At 39.6% G+C, this 26687-nt stretch overlaps 1 protein-coding gene across 1 annotated transcript in view; it reads right to left on the minus strand.

Annotated features, from left to right (window-relative positions):
• Window positions 1-26687, minus strand: part of ush2a (Usher syndrome 2A (autosomal recessive, mild)) — a 141948-nt gene that overhangs the window by 86869 nt on the left and 28392 nt on the right. Inside the window, exons 15-36 of the mRNA XM_077624061.1 lie at window positions 25757-25964; window positions 22655-22938; window positions 22119-22335; window positions 21890-22012; window positions 21631-21811; window positions 20522-20685; window positions 20249-20407; window positions 19932-20160; window positions 19721-19844; window positions 19470-19617; window positions 18187-18468; window positions 17391-17566; window positions 17161-17308; window positions 13341-13447; window positions 12355-12478; window positions 7033-7163; window positions 3899-4025; window positions 3174-3275; window positions 2847-3035; window positions 2352-2482; window positions 1988-2267; window positions 1136-1360 (exon numbers count right to left, since the gene is read on the minus strand). Of these exons, the coding sequence (XP_077480187.1) occupies window positions 1136-1360; window positions 1988-2267; window positions 2352-2482; window positions 2847-3035; window positions 3174-3275; window positions 3899-4025; window positions 7033-7163; window positions 12355-12478; window positions 13341-13447; window positions 17161-17308; window positions 17391-17566; window positions 18187-18468; window positions 19470-19617; window positions 19721-19844; window positions 19932-20160; window positions 20249-20407; window positions 20522-20685; window positions 21631-21811; window positions 21890-22012; window positions 22119-22335; window positions 22655-22938; window positions 25757-25964 (3859 nt within the window). The remainder of the gene's footprint in view (window positions 1-1135; window positions 1361-1987; window positions 2268-2351; window positions 2483-2846; window positions 3036-3173; window positions 3276-3898; window positions 4026-7032; window positions 7164-12354; window positions 12479-13340; window positions 13448-17160; window positions 17309-17390; window positions 17567-18186; window positions 18469-19469; window positions 19618-19720; window positions 19845-19931; window positions 20161-20248; window positions 20408-20521; window positions 20686-21630; window positions 21812-21889; window positions 22013-22118; window positions 22336-22654; window positions 22939-25756; window positions 25965-26687) is intronic.

Genomic DNA, 26687 nt, shown 5'->3' on the forward strand with positions numbered 1-26687 from the left:
GTTAGTCGATGCCAGGATAAATAATATTTATTGAACAATTTGATACTTTCTACCTTGATCCCAATCATCACATCCAAATATTAATGAAAAATGACAGAAAAAGTGCCACATATTTGATTAAAAATTGCTGTGATGACATTTATAAGGCCCTCTGCCGAAAAAAAAACTAAACAAATTAAGCCGGTCCCTTTCGTGTTGCATGACTGGACAGAATTGAGCATCATTCTTATTAATTCACCCGCCGCCACCAGTGGGAGTGGAGCCCGCTCCTACCCACACCGAAGTCAGGCGAATGAACCTCTACAGTCTACAGTCCAGGGGGGTCAAACTGGTCCTCAAAGGGCCGCAGTGGGTGCAGGTTTTCATTCCAACTCAACAAGAGGATACCTTTTGCAAGTGTAATCAGTTAATTAAAGTCAGGTGCTACTTATTTTAGAAGACACCTGATTGGTTAAAATGTCAGCACTGGATCGGTTGGAACAAAGACCAGGACCCACTCCGGCCCTCGGCGGAATCGGTTTGATACATGTGGTCTACACCATCAGGCGGCCTGCAGCATTCTTAGTGAGCCTTATATTCATTTACCTCGACTTTGTTCCACAAATTTGCATTTTCAATTTTAAAACACAGCAAAGTCAAAAGTGCAGTGCTCCGCCTACAGCTCCTGCAAGGTCAAGTGTAATTTTGGAGAACGTGTATACGTGTGTATATGTGTCTGCATAGGCCTGTCTGTGAAAGCCACGTAAATCTCCACTCTCAGTAATGTTTATAGAGCAATGTCATGCTGAAAAAGCCTGATGTTCAGCTATGTTTTTTCAGTGGCGCCCCCCCCAGCTAACCTATAAAGCTACAACATTTATCTGGAGTGCCTACTGCATTTCTCGTATTGAGTTTATTTGTTTACATGTAATACATGTATGAAATGAAAATAAAAGACATCTATCAAAAGAGTTGGTGACCTTGCTGTATGCATGAAACATGCATTCACTGTTCCCCGCAGTAACTTAGATTTCACAGGGGTGACTCTAGTAATTGTGAAGAAACTATGACATCATCCTAACCAAATACACTCATCTCGTGCAGTCTACAGGTCAGACCGAAAGAGTTGATGAAAAAGTTGATTTGCAATTCTTACCAGTGAATGGCTGCAGACTGTAATCAAAGGCGTGTGTCGCTCTACCGGTGAAGGCCAACACGGAATCATTGCCCCTGCAGTTGTAACGACTTTCACCGTTAGGACAGCCATCGAGGTAGACTCTAACAGAGCGTCCAAAGGCGACAAACAGATTAATACGTTGACTGACAAGAGGGTTTGTTTCATCACTTTGAATGGTGAGGCCTCTTATGCAACCACCAAAGCCTGTGAGGGAGGAAGAAAACAATTGAAAGAGAGAGGGAAATTGGATCAGGGTTCATACATTCGGAGTAAACCTTCACCATAGCATGACATATTTAACGAATTGGCTCCGCTTAATATCCAATCTGTTTACACTGAGAGAGGATGGGAGCGAATAATCACTAAAAAAAATTTTTTAAAGTACAGGTCTAGTCCCATCAATGGCACTAAAAGAGAAGCATTCACAGGTAGTCCTCTCAGTTTTAATTACTTGGTTGTCTCCTGTGTTCAAAGTCAACCAACGTATTTTTGAAATTTATATTTTTATTAATTTTAATTATGAAGACAATATTTTTATAAATTGTGATTCAGTACATTTGTAATTGCCTTCATTCATGAGAAAATATTTATTATTAACAACAATAAAATACAAATTAAAATTTGGCATCATTTTAGACCTCACTTGTATAGCAAATGCTAATATTGTGGCCTACAGGAGTAAATATGTTATGTCCACATATGAAGTCTTTAAATAAATTACCAGTTTATTTAAATATGTTTTATTACCAAAAGTGACTACTATTGCCATCAATGCAGCTAATATAATCTAATTTGCCTTCTTCTTTGGTGAATACTAACATAAATTCTCACCATGTCTGTGGCTATGGATGTCCAGAGCCTTGTGTGTGAGTTGAATAGGCACCCCACCCAGGTATAATGGTGAGTCAATCCTAAGCCTTCCCACTGCCTGCGTGCTTTTCGTCTGCTCTGCCCAGTCATCGACAGCAGCTGAGATGTGCGAGCCGCGCTTTGCCAGAGAGAGCTTCTTCCAGTCTCCGTCGCAGTAGCTTAGCCCCGCCCACATGCTTAGCTCTGTCTCGTGACTGTCAGCGGAGAGAACAAATGAGAGGAGGCCGGCCTTAAGCTCCACCTAAAAATACACATTTACAGAAGAAATATTTCAAAGTTGAGAGCTTTTTAATGATATAATCTATTTCGATGAGGCACAACTGACCAGGATAAAATCATCCATCTGTGTGTGGTATGCAAAGAACAAAAGTGTGTTCAGGTGGTCTGTTCTAAACTCCATTGTGATTTCAAAGTTGTTTCCTCCAATAAACACATCTCCATTCAACTCCAGGTAACCTACATATGACCGAAAATAACATGGAAATGTTAGTACTGTATATTATAAGTCGCACCAACCAAATAATACACAATGAAGAGGGCAAAAAAATCATATATAGTATAACCATAAGTCACAGGCCCAGCCAAACGATGGAAAAAAATTGACTTGTAATCCGGAAAATACCGTGTATACTATACACTAAATAATCGTTGAACGATATAAATGCAAAATTCAGTAGTGAATTAAAAGCAACAGTTATCCCTTTTTAATATACTGCACTGCAAATCTTCGCTTCCCAAGTATTAAAATGAAGGGTGCAATAAAATCACCGAAGCTACAAATCTGAACGATGAATATCAACAACAATCAACATTGTCCTACCATGACCCAGAAAATGGGCTCCTTCCACAGTATGAAACGGGCAGCCCTCCCAGCTTTCATAGACTGACATTTTATTCGTGGCTTTAGTCCAGTTCAGAGATCTCCACTCCTCCAAGGGGCTGTCAGTCATCTTGAAATGCACATCTCTCAAGCAACCAGAAAAACCCTGTCGCGTCAACTGGGCAGCCCCTGATGGGCAGAGCGAGAGAGAGAAAAATCTTTATCTTAATTTTTATTTTATTGTGATCATTCATTTACACTACTGGTTTTACACCTGAAATATGCTGTTAAAATTCAACATGCCAGACGGGGTGTGTTTTAACTCACCTGAATCTTTCCGTCGTAGAATGAAATTTTCGGGCAGTCCTCCGATAAACACTCCTGTATTCTCACCAATTATAGTGCTGCCACTGGAAGCTGAAGAACTACCTGGTATAGTACAGTTGTTTTGTCAGTGCAAGGATAGGAGGCTACTTGTGGAGGTCCAAGGTTAGACGAAAGGGGTTATTGTGTAATTTTTCATTAAATGTATATTGGTAAATGGCTTCATTGTGATTATATTATTGTAACTATAAAGCATTAGTGAGTGATATGATGGTAGATGTTGCACAACAATAGTAAAATATGTATCATACAAGCTTTTAACATCAATGTTAACAATTGATGAGTTAAGAATACGTTGAGTTAATATTGCGTGGGTGTGAGCTACCTTGGAAATTTGCGCCTTAATTAAAATTACACTTTTAATTTCTTAGAACAACACTATCTGTAATGTTAATTACTTAGATGAAAAAGTGAAAGGAACAGTAGAAGTAAGTATAAATGTGTGTGAGTAGTTTCCTCCCCAGTTCCTCAAGGAGTAGCTGGGATTAACCTGTTAATACCTCAACAAATGGGAAATTTACACAAAATGAATCAGACAGACATAATTACTTCGACCTCCTACGCTATTTACATTAACAATCTTATATTTACCAAGACTAGCATTAACAGTTACACACCCACACAAGCAGGCCAGAGACGCAGCGCAGCGTTCAGTATGAACGAGTTACCTCTGTATTGATTGTTCACAACGATTGTTCCCACGGCCCCTTGCCTCCTTGCTATGATGTGGTGCCATTTTCCATCATTGTAGAGACGACCCCCGTCCCCTTGTGCACTAATGGCCACCACGGCACCCTGCATAAACCAGAAAAGAGGATAAAATGCGACACTTTTAGATGTGTAGTCCATTAATTAATGTGTAACCTAACTACAGAAAAACACTCAGGAGAGTCTTTTTGTAAAGGTCCATAACACTGGCATGGTAGGAAGCTCTGAGTCGGCAAGCTCATAGCACAACATTTTATGAGGGTAAGAAACATTTGAATACAAGAATACCTACAGGGCTGCCAAATGGGCTGCTTAAATGCGCAACAAGATGTAACTCAGCATTAATATAAGACATAGCATGAATTGGATAATTCGCTAAACACAATAACTCCAATAAATGCACTGTCCAATTACTGAAAAAGAAGTTAACCAGTTAAAGAACTCTGTATAATGTAGATGGTTCCCCGTGTAAACCAGAAGCCAAATCAATCATTTCAGCCACAACAAAACACGTTTGCAAACATTATGAGTGGCATATAGTCAAAATTCCAAACTGGACTAAATCAATTTTGTTCATCATTTGTGACACCAGTTTAAGAAAATAGTGTATAATCACCTTACAATCAATTTTCTTTAGTGTAAAAACATTGTGTATAAACCTTCTCCAGTGTGTCTGAAGAGGGTTGTCTCCATTAAATCTGACATCATTGTTGTGATCAGCTTTTAGCAAGTAAGAGACAAGTAATGTAGTAAAACATGAGCGCCAGATCGGTTAACGCCCAGAAGAACACGCTGACAGCACACTGGCCCACACAAACAGTGATGAAGATTTAATGATGGGATCAATAAGTGTATGAATGCCAAAGTATATCAGCTTTTGGCATCTTTACGGCCAACGCTAGATGGCTCTTCTTAAGAAGACAATGGGGTTGGCGGTTCTCTATCTCACTCTAATTTCCCCTTACTGGGACACACGCAACCAGACCAAACTCAGGCCAATTTAATAATTAACAACTACTTAATAAGTGCCAGCCAGTATTTGTACCCTTGATAAGTCATTCTGAACCATCAATCAACTCCAGACAAAATGCTGTGTGATTGCCGATGTAATGGCTGAAATTTCTAACCAACAACTGATGCGTAACCGCTTGAAACTTCAAATCTCATCATGAAGAACACCACCCTGTATATACGTTGTAGGCTCAGCCAGCCTTTGGAAAAAGTGCACCTTTTAGTCAGAAAACACTTGATTGTACCATAAAAGGCTAATTTTATTAATTCACCCACAGTAAATGGAGTTGTTGATCGCCCAATTGCGTGTGTTGCATCTTGTGTGGTGTCGAGCGTGAAACGTAGAGTAGGACCCAAATTCAGGGAAGCAATCAAGAGTGCGTGGAGTGCTCTAACAAAAACTTTAATGACTGAGGCAGGAGGTGACTCAAGAAAATAACAAAGACTTAGAAATAAATAACAAAACCAACTTGCCGTGGAAGACACAGGAAAATGAGTAGCTTGGAACATGAAATTGCAACTTAGCATTATGCAAACAAAGCAGACGATCCAACAAAGACTCACAAAAACACAGGGTTTAAATAGACAGACAGGGGTTGATTACAAAACACACACCTGATCACACGAAGGAAGGGAAACCATGAGGCACACAATAGGCCAAACGCATTCAATAATCACACGGACAGCACACACAAGGGGAACGCACACACATCCATCCCTAAACCTCAGCTACACAAGTGTGTGACATTGTTTGAAATTCCTTCAGCAGTGCTTTTCTGCTTGTGCAAATTCTGATACCGGTATTTTATACTTAATAGTATGCCGTGTTGTCATGTAGACACTTCATAAGCCCATCACTGTTTCATGCAAAATTACACCCCGTGCACAAGTAATCCCATTAGGCTGGCGCAACAGGCTAATAGGGAGAAGTAATGGGCCGGGTTGGATGTATGCAGGGGAACACCAATAAACCGTGGCACTACTCCCGCTGTTAATTATCTCCAACTAGCCTAAACAAAAAAGTCAGCCGAGTTGCAAAAGACACACAGTTACTTAATCAGTCAGAGAATAGGATATAGCACAGTGTTTAGCAACAATTTGATCGTGATATTGGGCTGCACGTTTTGCATGGATATTGACACTACTCTAATGTATGTGCATTATGTTTTTGTTTGAGAGCCTAATTAGATGGTGACCGCATGGAAATACGTGCAATCATCTGCTATCATTGCTTTCATCATCCAAGTCATTGACTCTTCAACCCCTCTACATGTGTCTGTAAGAATGGATAAGGGGAAAAGGCTGTGTGTGTGCGCGCACGCAAGGGTGCAAAGCTTAATTAGCTTGCAATTGGTATTCACGCATGGTGACTGCAGGGAATGAGTTAATTGCAGTCCAATTCAAACGTTGACACACTTTTAAAGTTTTTTCCCCCCTCTCGCTCCATCTTTCTGACAGAACGCAATGAGCAGGCTACAGATCACATTTATAAGATGAGAGGAGGGGAGAGAGGAAAAGACAGAAGAGTGAAGTAGAGGTGTGTATGGGGGGAAAGAGCCTGTTGAAGGTGAGGTAAGTATGGTAAATGAGCAATTCTTTTTAGATTTATGTTAAACTAAATGCACACAGTGAGTCATAAGACTTGCTATGTTTCAGTTTTGAAGAATTTTGGGAGCAGTCTCAATTTGTTTTGATAATGATGGAGTGCAGTGCAAATTCTGATAAAAATGATAAATAAAATGTTGCATTAAGACTTCTCATTGGTTTGACCTTTGTTACTATTGTTTAGTAAAAGCTGAATGTCTGATTAGATCTCATCAAATTATGCAGGTGATTTTTATATAGATACAAAAATTGCCTCTGTCATAAGGGTTATTTATTTAACTTTCTTTTCTTCATCCACACAAAGCAATAGTGAACATATTCTCATTTCTCAAGATGTTTCAGACAGCAGATTAAATAAAAGATTAATTCAGGTAAGAGCAAATACAAAAAATAAAATGCACAAATGAACATGAATTTTAAAAGACACTCCAGTCTCTTATACTGCCGTTTTCCAGATATTGCTAAAGAGTACACATACCTGAGGGTCAAACAGAAAGTAGGGACGTCCATTTTCAATTTGTATAGCCAGAAATTCTTCCTGCTTTCCAGGTGACATGGCACAGAGCAGCAAGCCATCTGGGGAGTGAGTCTTGAAACTTAATTCAATACCTGAAGCAAAAATAATAATGAACACAGTATGAGTTCAATTATAATAGCAATTGAAAGTCTAGTACAAAACTGCCATTTTATACTGCAATAATTGAACCATATTGAAGCATCTACAGCTATCTAAAAGTGTATTACAACTAAATTAAGACAATTTAAATAAACAATTATCTACTACACAGTGTATTTTACTCACAACACATTCATTTATATTCCTTGTCAGGTCTGTGTCAAATTGATGATATCCCAATTACACCATACTTCTAAGCTGACTTCATTTTCTCTATAAGCCAACTGTCGAGCATAATCTTACCACTAAGATACTTTGGGAAAACAAGAAGCTCAGAGGACGAGCCTCAGAGGACAGACTTGATTCCACTATTTTAACAGATCTCACTTGTAATCTCTTGCTTTTATCTGCAAAACCGAAATCCTCCAAAGATAGTTGGCTTCTTCTCCCTACCTCAAATGCATAACATTACTTTTCCTCCATCTCGTCTCCTTCACAGCTTGCACGGAAAAGCCAACAAGTGCCATTGCTTCGGAACAAACTTTGCCTTTTTTGTGTTTTCAGTTATAGTAACTTTATTATTGGAGGTCTATTGGTATCAATGACAGCATATAAAATTGTAACAACTACAAAACCAACTTTAGACTTGCCTTTTGTGCTTTTAATTTATGTTGTTGTTTTTATAGATAACATTTTATTCATTTTTAAAATGAAATGCAAACCCTTACATAATATAAAAATGTAATTGTAAAATGTTCCTGATTCTTCTTTAAGAAACATTCACACAAGACTTCCTCCAACATGCTTTGCTGTCATGTTCCAATGGATCCAAGATTGAATCTTAATCCACTACCAGATCTACAGATTCATGAGTCTGTCTGTGAGCATGTGTGCATCAGCCCTCTGTTGGGAACAGAAGTGTGGGAAGAAGAGCTGAGGAGTTGAACGTAAAAAGTTCAGGGTTCATCAGAAGCCGTTTTTAGCAAAATAATTAAGAGTGAAATTCACTTAACATGCAGGAAAGTCAGTTAAATGGACTCATCAAGATGAATGCAGATGAAGCATTTCCAGATAAATCCTTTTCACACTTTTCTGAATGCCAACATGCAGATTCTAACTGGTCGCACCATTAGGTTTTATAACACTTATATACCTGATTTTAAAGTTTTAATTAATATTGTTGCAGTCACTTAGTGTCAATAGTGTGATTTGTAATCTGATCTACCAATTACACCTTATGAAAATGACAAGAACAAATATTTTAGTAATGTGCCCTGCCAAAAAGAAGACAATTTTTTCTCACCTTCTTGAGATAAAAAAAACAAAACAAAAAACGGCTGACAACGCAATGTTCTTTCTGACTTGTTTTTGTCTTGAATGTTTTATAACTACGTCTATAAATTGCTCACATGGCACTGAAGACGTGATGGAAATTTCCCTGCATTTGGACATGCATTGTGTACATCAAGAAGGCATGTGTCTTTTACATTGGTGACCTTGTCAATGCAATGAAGAGTGAAGTCAAGACAGATACCTGACATTACATTACCCCCCTTTAACCTTCTCTCCGACATTCTCTTGATCTCTTCCCCTTGCTTTTAACCTTCAGCAATGTTCATCTTTATCTCCTTAGCTTCTCTCTCCCTCATGTCTGCCATTCATATTGCTGATGTCCAATTTTTACATTTCAATAAACATTTTAAACGTTTCAGTTGCAGTCCTGTTCAACATCCATCCATCCATCTTGTTTTCTCTTACTAGTAATAAATAAATGCATTGCAGATCCCAGAGAGGTCATTACTGGTAAGAAAGTACTAATGACCTCCTAATGAAATTGCTTAGTTCATAAATTGATGAATGCTTTTGCACTAGTCATTTCACAAAAAAAACTTTACAAATTGTTAATGTCATCAAACAACTCTCACCCAGAAAAACTAGACATTTCTACTGATTTATGCAGACCAGTTACACTTTCTTTCAAGTTATCTTGTGCATATCTGCTAGATGGGTAGAAATAGACTGTCAACACATGTTCAGGAGGGTGTTTTGTCCAAATGTACAGCAGCTAAGTAACACTCTGGTCATGCTCAGCATTACTTCCCTGGGATTCCCCCCCAGGACTTGTGCTACTTCACGCTGACAACCACTTTGGAGCCATCAACAAACAGACCTGAGTGAGCATGCATTGTGACAGGAGTCTACGCTACACACACACACACACACAAATCAGATGAAGCATCTTCAACGGGGATTCCGCTAATTGGAAAAGACTCATCGCAGTCTTGTCAAAATCATTCGGAAGCGACGTGTTTAAGGGTGCTAGACTATAGTTGCCGTTTTTTGCGGGGGTTACAAATAGTTAATGTATATATGATATGCATTATATAATCCTTCACTAATATCTAGTCTTAATATGGATATAGTGATATACTATTTTAGAATAATCTACGGCAATATCCATTCAGTTCTTTTATCTGTCTACATTGTTTCCTACGTTGTAAAATGTTTGTCTCAGTAAACGGACGAGGTTGTGTACAACAATCATCTAGCCAACATAACCTGAATAACTCTAGTCATGTTAGCGGTCTGCCGGCATTAATCAGAGCTTGGCGTATTAATGAGAGCGCGGCAGCTAGCTAATTACACCCATAGATTCTGCTGCAGCCCATTAAATATACAAATGACAGAATTAAAGAGCCCAGCCTCTTCTGATTAATCTTTAAATGGGGAAAAACTAATGATGTCTGTGCAAACTTTCCTTTCACACATTTCTCCCCCTCTTCTCTCAACATCAATGCCTTGCAATCAATCACATTAATTAGGGAAAAATAATTTGTATCATTTAACATTTCCCTCTTTCCTGCTCAGTCACTCCAATGGTGCTGCAAGACTGTACTGGATTAAACGTGACTGGAAATGATCCAAGTCTATTTGTTCCAGCATCCATTCTTCCTATTTTTTTTTGCCTAACCAATGTTTGTGATGTTTCATTTCTCTTCATTTAATGAAGGCTGAAGAAATACATCTGGATTAGCTGAAATATGAGGATGCATTATAATCAGCCCTTTCAGGCTCAAATACTGAAGAAATACAAATGAGAGAGCACCGCATAATCTGTTTTAGCCAGTGCCCATTTAAATCCATTATTTCGCTCAGTGTAATGTATTCCACATATATTCCTTCCGCGATAAAAGTACACCATGGGACTTTTATGTAGAGATGCATCATAGAAAAGATGAATGGACTAACATGCATTTATGGAAACAAGCACTTAGCGGGTATTCATATCAGTGCACTAATTGCCTATACTTATAATCCTGTTTTAGCTAAAGTAAGATTCAGTGTGGTACAGACTGACCTTAGGTATCCCATCTTCATTCAGGATTAAGGAGCATCGTTAATCACAATTGAACGCACTCATTTTATGGAAGCATGTAGTCCTATCACAATAATAGCTTATGAAAAACAACCTAGTAGGAAAAAACGAAATCATTTGGTGGCCATAAAAGATGGTCAAAGTGGGGGTTCAAACGCATAAAATAAAATGAGTACGTATTTTTAGCCAAGTGTTAGCTTGCATGCAAGTGACCCTACTTAAAGATGCACTCTTAATATGCATGTTTAGGAAAAGGTCATAAAATAAGTGAATAATAAAAGTAAAACAAAAGTGTTGATGTTGTAAAAGTGGGGAACAATCCAAAGAGGACGTCACGGGTTAGGAGTATAAAAACGATGGAAAAAAATAAATAAAATACAGCATTTAAATCCAAATGTGACAGTTGTGAGTGCAAAGAGTTGCTTTGCTTTCCGCAAGGCATCAACGATTGACGACTCTCTCCTCTGTGATCAATTGACTCTCGAGGGGGCATTACACTGCATTACATTCATAATCCAATTTGGCTTTGATTTGTTCGCTGTTCTGTGCGCTTCTATGGGAATAATTGTCTGTAGATGATGCTATTAGTATTGATGGTTGTAAGAGGGCGATGGTTTGAGGACTGCTGACACATTGATGGCACAGAATAGATCCGGCCAGAAAGTTATTGTCTGATCCATTACCTTTTATGAAGAAAAAGAATGGCATAGAAAAGGTTCTACTTAGAGAGAATAACTTGACTTTGTGATCAAAGTGGGTGGTTAAAATCAAATGCAAAGTAAAACAACGCGATGTACTGTAAAAGGTTCTGTTGAAATGGGCTGGGCTTGAAGTACTGCAAGTACAATAATTTTATGTTACTTAAAAAAAAGGGGCAAAGTAGTGATATACAGTATAAACAGTAGTGAATCTTCGGCTGGCACAGCACGGCACTTTTGCCGCTCAAATCGCACTGATTAGTATCAGGACTCATTAATTATGAGCGTCAGACTGGGTGATGTTCTCAGATGAAGCAGAACATGTTTGGCTGAGTAGCTCAACCCTCTAATGATGCCGGTAAACAGAAAGATAATTGTCCTTTAAGATGACTGCAGAAGTCATCTTAAAGGATTGTGACGAGAAGACTGTAATAATGCAGAGTAATTAGTCGGAAAAGAAAAAAAAACAGTAGCGCCAGTGCATCTACCAGTTTTCCTTCTTTACTACACATCCTTTGGTAGTAACTGAGTTAGAAGTTTGTTAGTGCTTCTGAAATATTTTCTGTTATACTCCACTATGAAGAGGGAAATATTTTGCACCACTCTACGCAAAGCATTGTATCATTTATCCATTATCACAATTTAAGCAAAGTGCCACATATGCTGTGCTGTGTGTTGGTGCATAAAAACTTAGACAATGAGAGCATCACAAACATCTGTAGTGGATGTGCCGTTACATTAATTCTGCCACAATATTTGCAAGCGGCTGGTTTGTTATTATATTGAAGACTTATTGTATTTGCCTTGATGTATGTGTACATGTATTATTTCTGTTGTTTGTGGAGACGCACTTGCGTATTTGCCCCATTGATAGGATGGATCTGATCCATCTCTTTACACTGCCATCACAGTGGTAGATTTTACATAAATAATATATTATAAACATTCTGATCTTCCAATATCGGATTTAAAGCTTTATTTTTTACTTTCATGCAGCTAAATATGTTTTCATTTGGGAGGTAAATCATGTATAATGCAATTTTGTAATTTGAACTTTGTAAGAAATATACATTATCAGTATATGGCAAGATTTTGAATATTCTTTCTTACCAGTGAAGTCAGTGTTAACGGGCAGGGTGTTGCTGGGAAACTGGTAGTAACTGTTTCCAGAGAATCTGGTGCCTCTGATGAAAGGACCTCGGGGGTCAGAAAGAGACACGTCAGTCCTCTCCACCTAGAAGTAAAAACACATTAAAGTCCCTTGCCATCAAAATCTTTTTTTCTCCCCACTGAGTCTTTGACAAGGTTTACATATACCAAGTCATCTACAGTACTGTATGTGGTTAAGCAATAATTTGCAGCGGACTTTGAAAGAAGACAGAACGAGTGGATTTTAAAGCACAAGTAATATTCAGGTACCAGGTAAAAAATCGTGCTAGGGTCAACTTCAGGGAATATCCATGTACTGTGTATTAAAAGACTAATCGTGGTTAGGCAGAGTATGAAGTTTTTCCACCTTAAAAGCTTTCATCGACCATGTCTATTGGTGTGCAGGTATGCATCACCATCAATTGATGAAGTTCAACATGGCCACCAAAGACAGCAAGCTATCGCAAAGAACTACCCGTCAGAGGACAGCTATTTTCCAGAATCTATCAGTGAAATCAAGTGACAACAATACCAATCTATTTAGAATCTTAATGGCAAATCAGCATGTTGAAGGTCACAGAGAACAACCCATTTATGTTTTCATTGCGGCAGGATAACTTTAGTGAATGATTACAACCTCAGCAATACTAGGACTAAATATACAACTTTCATCGTATAATCAGATCATGAATGATCGAGTTATGGGACTACAGTAACATAGTTCATGAGGCCATCGTGACCTCCACCTTTAATGATCATTGGGAATAGTTCAAGCTCAATTCTTAAGTGCATGTTTGTGCTGGATGGATTGAAATTCCCACAAGACTTACCTTGGATGTCACGCTATGTATAAGGACGAAAACATCTACCCTTTTGGCACGCTAGACTATTTCCCATAATTGAGGTACACGCCCGCAGTAATTGACAATCTTGACGCATTTGCATACCTGGTATATCGGGTGCGGTCCATTGAGTTGAGCCGGGGTATCCCATTCTATCTGAATAGTGCTTTCATTCACTGGGAACAGTCGAGGTGGGGAAAGTCCCTTTGGAGCTGAGGGGAAAAAAAGTAGTAGTAGTAAAATGCAGTAACGGAGACCAAATTACCTGTTATTTTTCCTCTTTCTGAAACGGCACATGTTTAACAGACTTAATAAAATGATGTTCAATTAGAATAAAATGACTAAATGCTGTGATGTAAAATGAAATTTGTTTTAGGAGGCATTGGACTGGAACTAAACTGTTTTCATTCATGGAAGAATTCCTAACGTTGAAAGGTTTGGGGTCACCCAAAGAATTTTCCTACCCGTACATTGCTCACTTAATCTTGGGTTCTGTGAAAGCATTTGGTTTATCCTCGCCATTGTTCCTGAGGATTTGTGAGAGTCGTTATTGGTAACTTAAACGTGGACAAATGATCCCTAAATGTCTTAGAAGGCCGTGAGACTCTGTAATATAATGAAAGAAATTTATTTCATATCATTATGTTTAATATGTTATCCCTGCTGGGAAGCCATATTTAGGGTTGAGAAAGGTATTCCAGTCATGTTGATTAACTAATAATTTAATTCATACACAAAAAACGTCATTATTTCAAACAGTATAAAATTGTCTTGTTTTCCTTAAAACCTGCTGCATTTGTCAACATACCATCTCAGCGAATGTGACCATTTCATCTAGTGAAAGGCCAATTTAATTTCCTTCCCTCACTTTCGATGTTGAATTAAATATCCCTTTGAAACACACCATGTGCTACTGGAGTCACAACTTCAATAGTTATTATAAATAAATCACGCTAAGAATGGCTGTCACGCTGAGCGGTAATATATTTAAGTGAGGGAATAGTAGTGTACACTTGTGTGTACGCTAAGTGTCGCTCCATTCTTCTGTTTCTCGGAGTGTGTGTCTCCCCTCTAATGGTCTAAATGGGTTCCGGTGGGCGTAAATTAACTCAGTGACACACGTGTGACGATCTTCAGTGTGACTTCTAATAGAGCTCTTAAAAGGGGAGCGACAGCTTCTCATCTTAGCACATCAAACCATAAATTACTGCCAATCAATAGTTTACCAGTCTATTGAAATTGAGCTATGATGACATTAAGAACATTGTCTGCCTCAAACACACACACATGCAAGCATATTGTTGTATTCTGCAATGAACATATGAAAAAAAAAAAATGGTGCTGACAATCTACTGGCATTTAGACATTAGGGGGAAATGAGATGAGAATGAGACAATCTGAAGACTAAATACTGAATTTCACTGTCCAACAGTTGTTTTGCAGTCTTTAACGAAATCATTCAGGGGTGGCATGGCACTTGTTTTTGTTTCAGACTTTAACAGGGAGTGCACAGTTTTCAAAAAGAAAATATAATTAGTATAGTTATAGGCTACAATTCTATTTGAAAAATAAAATAGCCAATACCTGTTTTCCATCAGAGCTCAAGTTTTAGTGCAGTGTTACTGACTGGTGGGCTGCCTTCAGGTGCTTGGCTTGTTAATTCACCAAAGTATGTGTTTTATTCAATGACACATCCCGCTACCTTATCGGCATCGCTTCAAACGTACATCCATACGCACACAAGGTTAACAGTCCCGCAGAAAGGTTAATTTTAGCTGCTGAGATTGTAATGAAGCAGCTAAATCATGGAGCAGCTCCCAGGAGCCAAAGTGCACGTTGGACTTTTCTGTTTTTGCAGCGACTGACATGTCTTAACAGGCTCTTAAGTGTACAGTTCCACCACGAATACAACTTATTGACATGGTCACCCCCTGCCATGCATATTTCTCTCCTCAAGAAGGGCTTTAGGTCAATTATGCGTAAATCAATAAAGTCCCTGTTCTGTTGAGTGGTGCTACAGTGTGTGTGTACGTGTGCAAGTTCCCATGTGTGTATGCGACTTGTACAACAAGTCTTTATGGATGTAGAATACATAAAACATCACCATCAGCCCCTGATTAGCCACTCACTTTACGTTGTGATCGATAACTTCCCGGGGAGACGCGCACATGGAAACAATTGCAAATACTTAAACACATATGGACAGTTTGCATCTGTCTCAGTGTGCACGCTAATGTTTGGTCGTGCTTGCTTGTAGCTCCGCTGGTTTTGCAGATGCTGCCTGCTCACTTCCAACAGATGGTAACAGCCTCTAATGGCTCGGTCATATGTATGCTAGATTTATTAGTGCATCAGTAACACACTCAAGTGCACCTTACTAGCAGTATCGCTTAATGTACCACTTAATGTGGTTTGTAGAATTTCTTCACTCCACCTTTAGTGGAAATCACTAAGTTGCATTTATTTAGGTGGATCTGCAATTGAAAGAAATGCTGGACAGAAGCAAAAGGTTGCCATACAAAAAATAGATTATTAACAACTTAGGTAGTGTGGTACATACCATCTAACAATTGAGGATTAACCAATCATATTAAAACATCTCTAATGGGAATCAATTCCCACTCGAAAAGCTTGTTTATTTCCAGCTGTGTTGAATAGGTTATGCCTTGAATGATGGATATTTAAAATGATACTTTCTGCATACACTGAACCTAAAAATATTCTGAACATTTATCAGCTGTAATATAAGATTTGATAAAAATTGTAATAACCCACTTCAACCACGTGAATTTTTACATTTCAATCATCTTATTATTGACATTTCCGGAGAAGTCTCATTATTGCAGTTTTATACTACTAAGAATAAATTGATACCGTGCAATGCATGCTATGCAAATCCTTTTTGAAAAAAAAATAGAAGGAAAAACGGCATATGTCGCTATCATTTCTTAGGGTTGAAACGAGGGACATCTTTGGCGTTGGATGAAACAAAATGGAGGCAACAGATGTGGCTGTTAAAAATACATTCAAAAAGTCAACTGGGTACAATAAGCCATATTGTATTGTACAGTATTACAGTCAAGAGAAGTCTTTGGAATCGCTTAAAACAAACATTGTGGCTGTGTCAACAGATGTAGCCATTAAAAATACATTTAAAAAGTCCAACGATTACAATACGAGGGACCATTCATCCTCATAAGCGCAGGAAGGACTTTTTAAGAATTGAATGGACTGAAAACATTGCTATGTCGACAGATGTAGCTGTTAAGACTACGTTCAAAAGCTGAAATCCCGAGCTAGTATTTAGACATGAAAGCTTGTTTGTTCCTGCATCAACTATCCATTGTCTACTCACCCAAAACGATAAACAAAACAACGAGAAAGTATAATGGGGAGTAAGATGAGGAAGGAGTGGTGTCCACAAGTGAACAGATGGAAAACTATGTGGATGGATCAATGTTAAGTAAAAATAAAACACATACACACACACATACACATAGTATTATATGCAAATTAGAATGATTCATGTTTCTCGGTTACCGTGTTTCATTTCCTCCAAGAAGGAAGTTGTTATAACATTCTGCAAAAATTTTACGAAAAAAAATGGAAAAGAACAATACGCAATTGATTCTGTCTATCATTCATTCATTTTGTGAAGCATACATAAATAATATGCTGTGCATGCTATATGTTCATATGATGATTGCCAATGTGTACTGTGTTAGTCTCTGTCTTTTCTGATTGAAATGCAACATTGATATGATAACAAAGCACGATTTTCTATTGCCAAAAGCTTACGTGGCAAGCTTATGTCCAAATCACAATGGATTGAACATCCACTGTTGCCAATGTCAGCCAATGCGTGAAATGTAAAATGAGTGGCGTATAAAGAGTTCAAATGAAAGCTACCAGGCTTCAGTGTTACCTGCTGCTTGGGTCCGACCAGATCGTCCAGGGCTGGTGATGCAGCCTTTCTTAGTGCAGACTGTCACGGTGAAGTTGTACACATGGTAAGGCTTCAACCCCTTTGCTATATAAAGGGGCTGGTCCGAGGGTCCAAAACGTTGCAGTACCTGAGGAAAACATATGACAATTAGATTAATGCAGCAAAAGAGAGCTTTGCATCCTTACATATAGTACATGTAAAACACTAACCTGGCTGATAACTGGAGGAGAATAGGTGTTGTTTGTCTGTTCAACCAGCAAATTGACACGATATTCTATGACCTGCCCTCTGGCGATGACCCCTTGACCTTCAGAAGTACTCCATGTGACCTTAAGACTGGTTGAGGACACTGCTGTCACTTCTGGAGGGGCCATCAACTCTGGAACTAAAAATATTGGTCCATTAGCTTACTTCTTCAGCGGCTTTAGCCCAGGTTGATCTGTACTATTGATACCAGTGTTAAACAAGCGTTCACAATGTGTTTTTGTTAACATAGCGTCGCTTGTATACGCGTATGCAACTCATTGACACACACCCAAGATTTAAATGATGTTATCATATGCTTATTACCCAGACATATAGCTCAGAGTGATTTTGGTGGCAATCGCTTAGTCTTAATGAGCCATATCATCTCTTTGAAATTCAAATACTTTAATGAGCACCCCCCTAAGAAAGCACACATGCACATTGCATACACATACACACTTTTCATTTCTTCCCTCATTTCCTCCGTTCCCACTCACATTATGCCTAACAGTCTGCTGTGTTATTTTTAAATAAAAATCAGATTTTATTGCATCCTCTGAAATTGGTTCGTTTTTCCTAGTGAGCTTTTACACAATATGTTCCATTTCATTACTAGTGTACTGAAATAGAAAATGCTACTAAAGACCAACTTCGATAATTACTGAATGACAGATTAAGAGCTACACTACAAATGTATTCCTGTAGCGTTTTTTTTATGTTAATTGGATAAAGCACATGAAGAAAAACAAGTTTACAGACCTCCCTCCATTGTGTGCGTGGTGGTCCACCCTGATGTGACATTTCCTGCCATATTGACACTAACGACTCTCAGCTGATAGTGGGAAAAGGCCTGCAGACTCGCCACAATGGTGCTGCTCTCAGGGGGCAAAACTGTGCTTCTATTGCTGAGAGGTGCTTGAGACGGAATAGTTGGATCCAGCCATCCAGTGCTGACAAATACTTTTTTCCCTCCGGTCGGAGGTGACAGGCTGTGAGGCTTCAGCGGCCCCCGTAAAAAAAGCTCATACCTTGTGATAACTCCTGTAGGGAAAGCGGTTAAAAAGTGACGTGCAGTAGATTAAAAGTGATCCATCGTAAACACAAGAGATGTTCATAAAGTGTTGGACAAGCTGCCACTTGGTGCTCTGGGAATTTATATCATGTAATTGTATCACGCCTAAACATAGAGCATGACAAACTCTGGCATAATATAATCACAAAATTCGCCTTGATTATGAGGGATTGATTTATAGCATGCAGTAGAGAAAGATACTTTGCATCATCTGGTTAAGACTTGAAGCTGTAACAAGCCTATAACAGAGCAGAGCAGATGTGAAGTAGGTGGGGAGCATGTTGAGCGCAACGTTGCATGAACGTGAACTTTATTTCTCTTCAAAAGCAGCCTGTGGATAACTGCACCGCACCCTGAACCTGTCTAGACACTTTATTGCTGAATACTTAACCATCCCTGACAGATTTTTCCAGACCTTTTAGCCATGGTTGCATAATTCTTAAGCCGATAACACTCACTGACACGTAACAAAGTTGCCGTATTTAAAATGATATCAATAATGATGGCGTCAATCAATGTTCTGGATCGAGATTACATTTTTAGATAAAATGGCATTATTGATTATATTGGAGAATCCTAGTTTACTACTCTTTTCTATTGCTGGCAATAACCTGGAATTTGTGTGCTTTTCGCTGTCAACAGGTCAACATGTTTGTGAACATTATTTCTATTTAGGCTTGGACTAGTTATTTCAAAATGTTAGAATGACTTCACTTTGCTGGCGAGTTGTTAAATTCATCCAAACCTTATAGCCTTAAGACTACACATCAAAAACATGTTGGTGTGAATGAGTAAACGACCACAATACCAAATGTTTTATCACGCTCATCCGTAGTGGACTCTACCTCAGGTTAAAGACACTTTAAGAGTCTCTCGGTTTATAGAGTGATTTTGTCACCGGTATAGCATCACAACAGTACAGTGGCGTCGTGAAACTTTACAGTTTTGTAGTTTCGTACAAATGACTCACCGTTTGGCTGAGAGGGAGGCTCCCATGAAGCAAAAAGGGTGTGAGGTCCAGTAGCAGTGACCTTGGGTGGGGATTGGTTTTGTGGGGGGGCGGCAGCTGTCAGGAGTGACAAAGGTAAAGTGGAAGTGCAGCCTCCAGATGAACATGCCTTTTCAAGAGAAAGGGAAGAATCTCAATTAAGTCAAACATCTTTCATAAAGCCCTGAAATTCCTTTTTAAAAAATAAAAACAGTAGTTGTATTCGGATTCACCTCAAGAGTGACTGTGTACTGGGTGAAAGCTTTTAGGCCACTTGCCATGGCTTCAGTCGATAATCCTGTGTAGTGGATGACAGGCTCTGCCCCGCTGGAAGATTCCGTCGAGGACAACACAAACCTGTGGGAAACAAACCAACAAACAAAAGAGGCTTCAACCCTCTTCTAATTTGGACCATCTGCAAAACTCCTCTTGAAAGCATCTTACCTCTTCACCGGGCCGGTCTTATTTGGTGGTGCGCTCCAGTTAAAGCTAGCACTGGTAGAGCCAGGTCGTCCCACAAGGCTTAAATGGAGCTGATCCAATTCAGGTGGTGCGCCTAAAGTTTGGTAGTGAGCGGTCGTGCTGATTGTCTCACCGGCTATGTTAGCCGTAATAAGCCAGTAGGAATAGTTGGTGTATGGAGACAAACCAGTGTCAGGGTACGATTCAGGGCCTTAAGAAAGAAGATATGAGAGAGGTGGGCAAAGGGCTTTAGAAATGATGGAAAGTAGAGAATGGTGCAATCCAGTGTGCACACTTACTGAAAGGATAGCTACGCTGTATGCTGTGCACAGGCTGCGAGTTCCTCATGAGAGTGTAGTTGAGTATGTTTGAGTTTGGGGAGTCAGGCTGATGCCAAGTCAGATTAATGGAAGAAAAGCTGAGAGCAAAAGCTAGAGGGGCAGGTTGCTGAGATGGAGCTGCAAGGACACGAAAAGAGCATTGGATCAAATTTAATAGACAAGACAACAACCAGTGACTGTGACAAACAGTCTGAAATGTGTGTGTAGGTGCGTATATATTGGAAACCAGACCTTTACTGCAGCCATAGACGTTCTCGGCGCGTAAATGGCTTGCACCATGTTGACATGTATCGCATTTGTCCCCAGTAACCAGCATCTTACACTCACACACTCCTGAGTCGGAATTACAGGAGAAACTCAGACTGCCCACTGGGTCACAAGCACACGGGTGGCATCTGGATGAACAGTGAGATGGTGAAATGCAAACAAAGTGAACAAGATCAAAGTGTGCATGTATGAAGAGTAACATTATAGGACACTTGTCTTGGGTGTCATCAGGGGATAATATTAGATGACTATGAACGCCCAGTTATTATACAGTAAAGGTGGACCGGTCGATCAGTTAGTTCGTCGATAGGGGCTGATTTGATTTGATTCTGGGGGGGTTCGTGATCTTGTCCACCGATGACATCTATCGTCAGTAAGCAAAATTCGCCCACTAGTTTTATGTTGTTGGCATTTGGGTTAATTAATATCAGCATATAAGTGCAGTTGTTGGGTATTTTCAGAATTTCACAACCCCAACATAATTCTCAGGATTGTAAAATCTGCTACTCTTTGCTTTATTATTGTGGGGAGTGGAAATTGGAGTGTGTTCATATAGTCACTTTGTGGTAATTGTTTTGGTGCTTTTGCAGTGCTGTCACTTCCTCATGCCTTCCATATGTGCTTCAAAAATACCTGGTTTTGTGGATGATTTTTAGGCTATTGCATGATAAATGCTCACTTCCTTTTTGACAGGCCAGCTGTGTCGTGAAAAGTGCTAACTTAAACACTGTCAGTTTCCCAACATCAATAACTGTGAAAATGGTTTCACACAAACTAGACCGTGCGTGTGCGCGTGGGTGTGTTTGTGTGTGTGCGTGAGAGACTGGAGGGCGGGGGTATGTGTGGCTAACTCTATCAAGTATGTGTCTAGGTCACCGGTGTGGTGTTACCCTTAGTGGAACTGGGCAGTCGGTGATCATCGGGTCAACCATCTCACACATTCATACATGTATACTCATGCACCAGCTACTGGTTGAGTGTTTTATTGGAATACGCCATCCTCAGAAAGACTATACTACACCCTACCTTACAAACCAGAAATAGAGAACGTATTTCTAATTTATTCAAGTTACCTTCCCAGGCCAGGGTTGAATCCAAAGAAGGTCTCCTGACAGCGGTCACAGCGTCGGCCTCCCACCGAGGGGTGGGCGCATATACACCGCCCAGTTTGACTTTCACACTTGCGTTGTACTGCCCCCATGGGATGGCAATCACATTCCACGCACATGCTCTGATCTGGAGAAAGGAAAAACCCTGAAGACAGACAAAGCCAAACATTATAATTTGAATACAAAGACATATGCATCCCTTTCGCATCCAAACAAAACCCACCAGGCCGGCATGCACTGCAGTTTTTTCCATGACGTGTTGGCGTGCACACACATTGCCCTGTACTGCTGTCGCACACGGAGCCAGCCACTGTTCCTCTCGGGTCACATGTGCATGGTATACACCCTAAGAATTACCCATTTGATAAGGACACAGCAAAACAAGGGTCACCTGTAAAATCCTTTCTCTTTTACTGGAAAAAGTAATATTAGACTTTTGTTACTTTGCATACCTGAACTTGTGTTAAAGTAGTTGGGGGCACAGTTAGTACACTGCATCCCCTCCACCCCCTCTCTACACGGGCACTTCCCAGTCAGCTTATCACATACTCCTTCCGGCACAGTGCCAGTGATGTCACATGAGCACGGAAGACAGCCCAAGGAGTTTCGGCGCTCCAAGGTGTGGTAACCATGACCACAAGAGTCACAAAGATGGCCTTCCGCATGTTTCTGAAAAGGGAGAAACAAAAAGATGGAATCTCACGTAAAGACAGTAACAACATGTCATCATGTGTGGCAACCATCACACAACGATAAGGCTGTTCACAGTCTTATCTCTTATCCTGCTGACTGCAAAGCTGTCTTGGGCTATTTGTCATGTTGTGACTGATATCAGCAAAGAGCATGGACATGGGAAAATGTGAATGATACAAATGGAAAAAAAGTACTTTGTTGGCTCTAATCTTAAAATGTCCTTGATATTAACACGATATTATTAAAACAGTTCTTAACTGTGAGTTTTTCCAAAATAAACCATAAAAAAACTTGCCTTGCATAAACACTGGCCTGTGTTTGTATCACAGTCTGTCCCAGCTACTGTTCCTTCTTCTGAGCAATTGCAGTGGGTGCAGGTTCCCTCCAGCCTCAAACCAGTTAAACCCGGGCCACATGAATCACAACGCTGTCCTCCCACCCCAGGTTTACACTCACACTGCCCCCCCTCAGGCTCACAAAATGGACTGAGAGATCCCGAGGGGTCGCAGTCGCACGGGATGCAGCCGTCTGCATTGGATAGGTTCCAATAACCAAATTCACAACGGTCGCAAGACAGGCCTGTGAGAGCAGAAGGAAGGAGTAAAATGATGACAGCAAGACTAACTATGAAACACAAAAATGCATTAAACAGTATATTGTAAACCTCATGCACAAAAGTAGCAGAGTCGCTCTCTGATCTGAATCACTTGTGCATACATAAATGCGTGAGTGTGCGGCCAAGAGAAATGGTGGTTGAGTGTATAAAACTGCCATCATTAGGGCCAGGCCTTTTACATATGATGGATCACTTACCTAAGGCCAAACACTTAATTTCACTGAACAGGAAAATAAATAAATTAAGGAACTACAAAGAATGAAGGGGGGAAAGGCAAGGTGACGGAAGAATACAGAGATGGATGGAGGAGCCTAAAAATACACTCAATTACAATCTACTCCTACTTTTGTGTTGAAACAATAATGGGTGAGGTCATTCTGATATTTAGAGACAATCTAATTTACTTATATTCCAAAACTTTTGCAAACAGTATTATTTATTGTGTAGATGGAATTATTTTCCAAAATGAATTAATGTATTTAAAGTTGTCTAAAGCAATCATTTGTAAAAGAAAAAATGTGCTCGTCATGCTATTTTTCTGTCTTTTTAACATTTAAATGTCTTGAAATTGCCCTTTTTACTTATTGTTTAATTGTTATCTAACGTAATTATAGAGCCTGTAATTGATTGCAAAAGATATTTTTTTAATTGAGTTTCATCCCTAATAACAACACACCGGAACACAGAGTGAATATTAGTAGTTTGGAAGTACTAGATAATATAAAATGTCAACACAGCATTCATAATTCAAAAGTGGTCCTTTGTTTTTTTTTTAGATTTTGCAAATAAGCACCTAATAACAGAGAGCTGAATCATACTAGGGAAGGTTTTAGCACAACCACACAAGTGGGCTAGTTAAAGTGTGATATGTGGTGTGAGTGAGCTGGACTTATTTGAATATGCCATACGTACTCCATGACAGGCAATCTGTCCCTAAATGGCTGCCTGGGGGCAATACAGTTCCCACAGCCGTTTATGAAGGAGCCTGTGTTCATACTGTATGTGGTGTGTGTGCGTGCACATTGTATCTTAGTGAAATTGCATACACCCACAAGTGTGTGTGTGCGTGTGTGTGTGTGTGTGTGTGTGTGTGTGTGTGTGTGTGTGTTGTTCTGCTAAGTGTGTGGCAGACACTTGGCATTACCCCCAGTGCTCCCACTTTAATGACTTTATAGATATGAGTATTTCTCACCATAGATCATATTTCATAGCAGTACAGGCACACTAAACATTTGTGTGTATGTCTATGTGTGCCGTGGTAATGTAAAGAATTGTATCGTACTATACTGCATGGCACCAGACCTTAACAATAAAACGACAATATAATTACAGAACTTAAGACTGGAACTCTATATCACAAAACCATTAAGTCAGTGTCCATGGATCTTATTTTGGCGTTATGCTCAAGTGTTTCTCAAGGGAAGACTGGAACAGGACAACGGACATAATAATCAGAAAAAAGCAAGGACGCTTACTCAGTAAAAAAACAAGAACATGATCTATGTTTTAAGAGAAGCACACTGCCTAACCACTTCTAGTTTTGCATGCGTGCGTGTATTTTCATTATATGACCCAGCCCTTTTATCAGTAGCCAGCTGGTTAACAGGCTCATGCATCACCATTTCAAACACTATTATGTACACACTGCACCTTGGCACCACGCTAAGAGTGTGTGCGTTTGCACGAAGCGTCCCTGCCATCGCTCTGCTCAAAGTATCAGCTTGGCGGTAATAAATTGCCATAATCAAATCTCATTTCTGAAAAATACCTGTGGGAGCGAGCAAACAAACAAGGACAGAAGAAAGGGACGGCGAGGGGGGGTAAATACAAGGGGCTGCAGCAGTTTGTTTTAATCAACTTGGCATTGAATTAGAGAATTAAATAGCAGCTTAGTCCTTGATGGAATGCATTCACATCCACACATGGGCACGAAAAGAAAAAAAAAAATCATACAAAAAAATGGATCTAGCTCAGCAAAAACTAAATTGCATGGGCACATCCACTCACAACCCTCTTTCACATACACTTAGACATTACACACATTAACAACTTTAAACAAACGCTTCTAAACACACACACACTAGCGAAAGGCCCCTGAAAGCGAAGCTTAGCAATAACCACGATGCGTTGACTTGAGGAGCGCTGGCCGGTTTTGCATTTCATAAAAGCGCGTTCTTCAAAGACACACAGGGGAGAGAGTGAAACCATTTATCACAAAGAGACGCGCAACGGCTGCAAGCAATGCCAGCGGAAAAAGCCTGTTTATTTTGGCTGGCATAATACTTTGGGCTATGGATGTGTGTGTTGATGAAAGGGTTACACACATGCCAATAGTAAGGGCACACACACACACTGTATCTACTTTAGTTTGCTCGCACGTGTAGGGAAATGACAGCTCGGAAAGATGTATTAATTGACATTTCAGTCATCTTCTATTAAAGCGCAATAGGTAAATCAGTTCAATGCACTATTCAGACTTTGATGCATCCATTTTCTAAAGCGCATTTGTGAAAACTAATGCAAGGTAATTTTGAGAGCGCAGCAAGGTCGACTGTTGTTGTTGCCTATTTAGTTGTCAATAAACCCGACCAACAGTTTAAGAGGTATCCAGAAAAAAGTCCACTTACACAACAATGAAGACAAGACAGCTTAGCTTCAAACCAGAATAACAATTTATCCCCTAAATTGCCTTTATCTGGTTTTGTAATCTTCGATTGCAATAAGCATGGGCTGCATAATTTCACTGTAAGGGGTGTGGAATGTTCTTGGAAAAAGATGTACCTGTCACATGGGCTTTGCACTGGCACTGTCCTGTATGCCGGTCGCACCTGACAACCTTTCCTGCAGAGGAACTGATGGTGCCCATGCCACTGCAGTTACAGCGAGTGCAGCCTTCTGGATTGGAAGCATCAAGTCCGTACCAGCCAGGTGAGCAGTCTGAACAGCGCCGACCTGTGACAGCAGATTTGCACTGGCACTGGCCTCCAATCTAGAGGTGTGAAATGCAGGGATCGTTGGTGATGACATGCAGCATGGGCCAAAAAATAAAAATCACATATTGTGTCTCTCTTACTCTGAAACACATTTTCCTCTTGAGAACTAAGGGCCCTGATGTTCATTTTTGTCAGGACTTATCATTTTCAATCTATGTTTTGTGCAAAATAATGCCAAAAATAATGTAACCAGTAAATGATAACATGTTTTTTTTAATTAAAATGAGCCATGCTGGTACCTCCTCAAAAATGCTGTTTGAAAAGTTGATGCTCTATTACCATCACCAGTTTCTAAAATGAAATAATCCCACTCAGTGGACAAGTTTGCCTAGTGGTTTGATTTTATTTTTTATTTTTCATTATTTATTATTTTGTTACTTGTAATGTAAACCGTTTCAAAAATGAAACTGATATACCGTATTTTGCTCTTTAATATACCCCCCATTTAATTAACCCGGGTATATTAAACGGCAGGTGTATATTAAATGGCGCACAAACGGGAGGCTCAAAAAAGCAAAAATCATTTATTTTACCCGGGTATATTAAACGGCAAAATACGGTAGTGTGTGCTTCTTAATGAGTACAATTCCCTAAAAATGAACACATTTAAAAGCATAAAGCCATTGAACACAAACAACTACTGGAATCCAGTCTAATTTGATACTGTCCAATACTCCAAAAATAGCCGTATTGTTGTCCAATACCAAGTATTGGATTGG

Source organism: Stigmatopora argus, chromosome 2 (genome assembly GCF_051989625.1).
Source record: "Stigmatopora argus isolate UIUO_Sarg chromosome 2, RoL_Sarg_1.0, whole genome shotgun sequence".
Taxonomy (NCBI): Eukaryota; Metazoa; Chordata; class Actinopteri; order Syngnathiformes; family Syngnathidae; genus Stigmatopora; species Stigmatopora argus.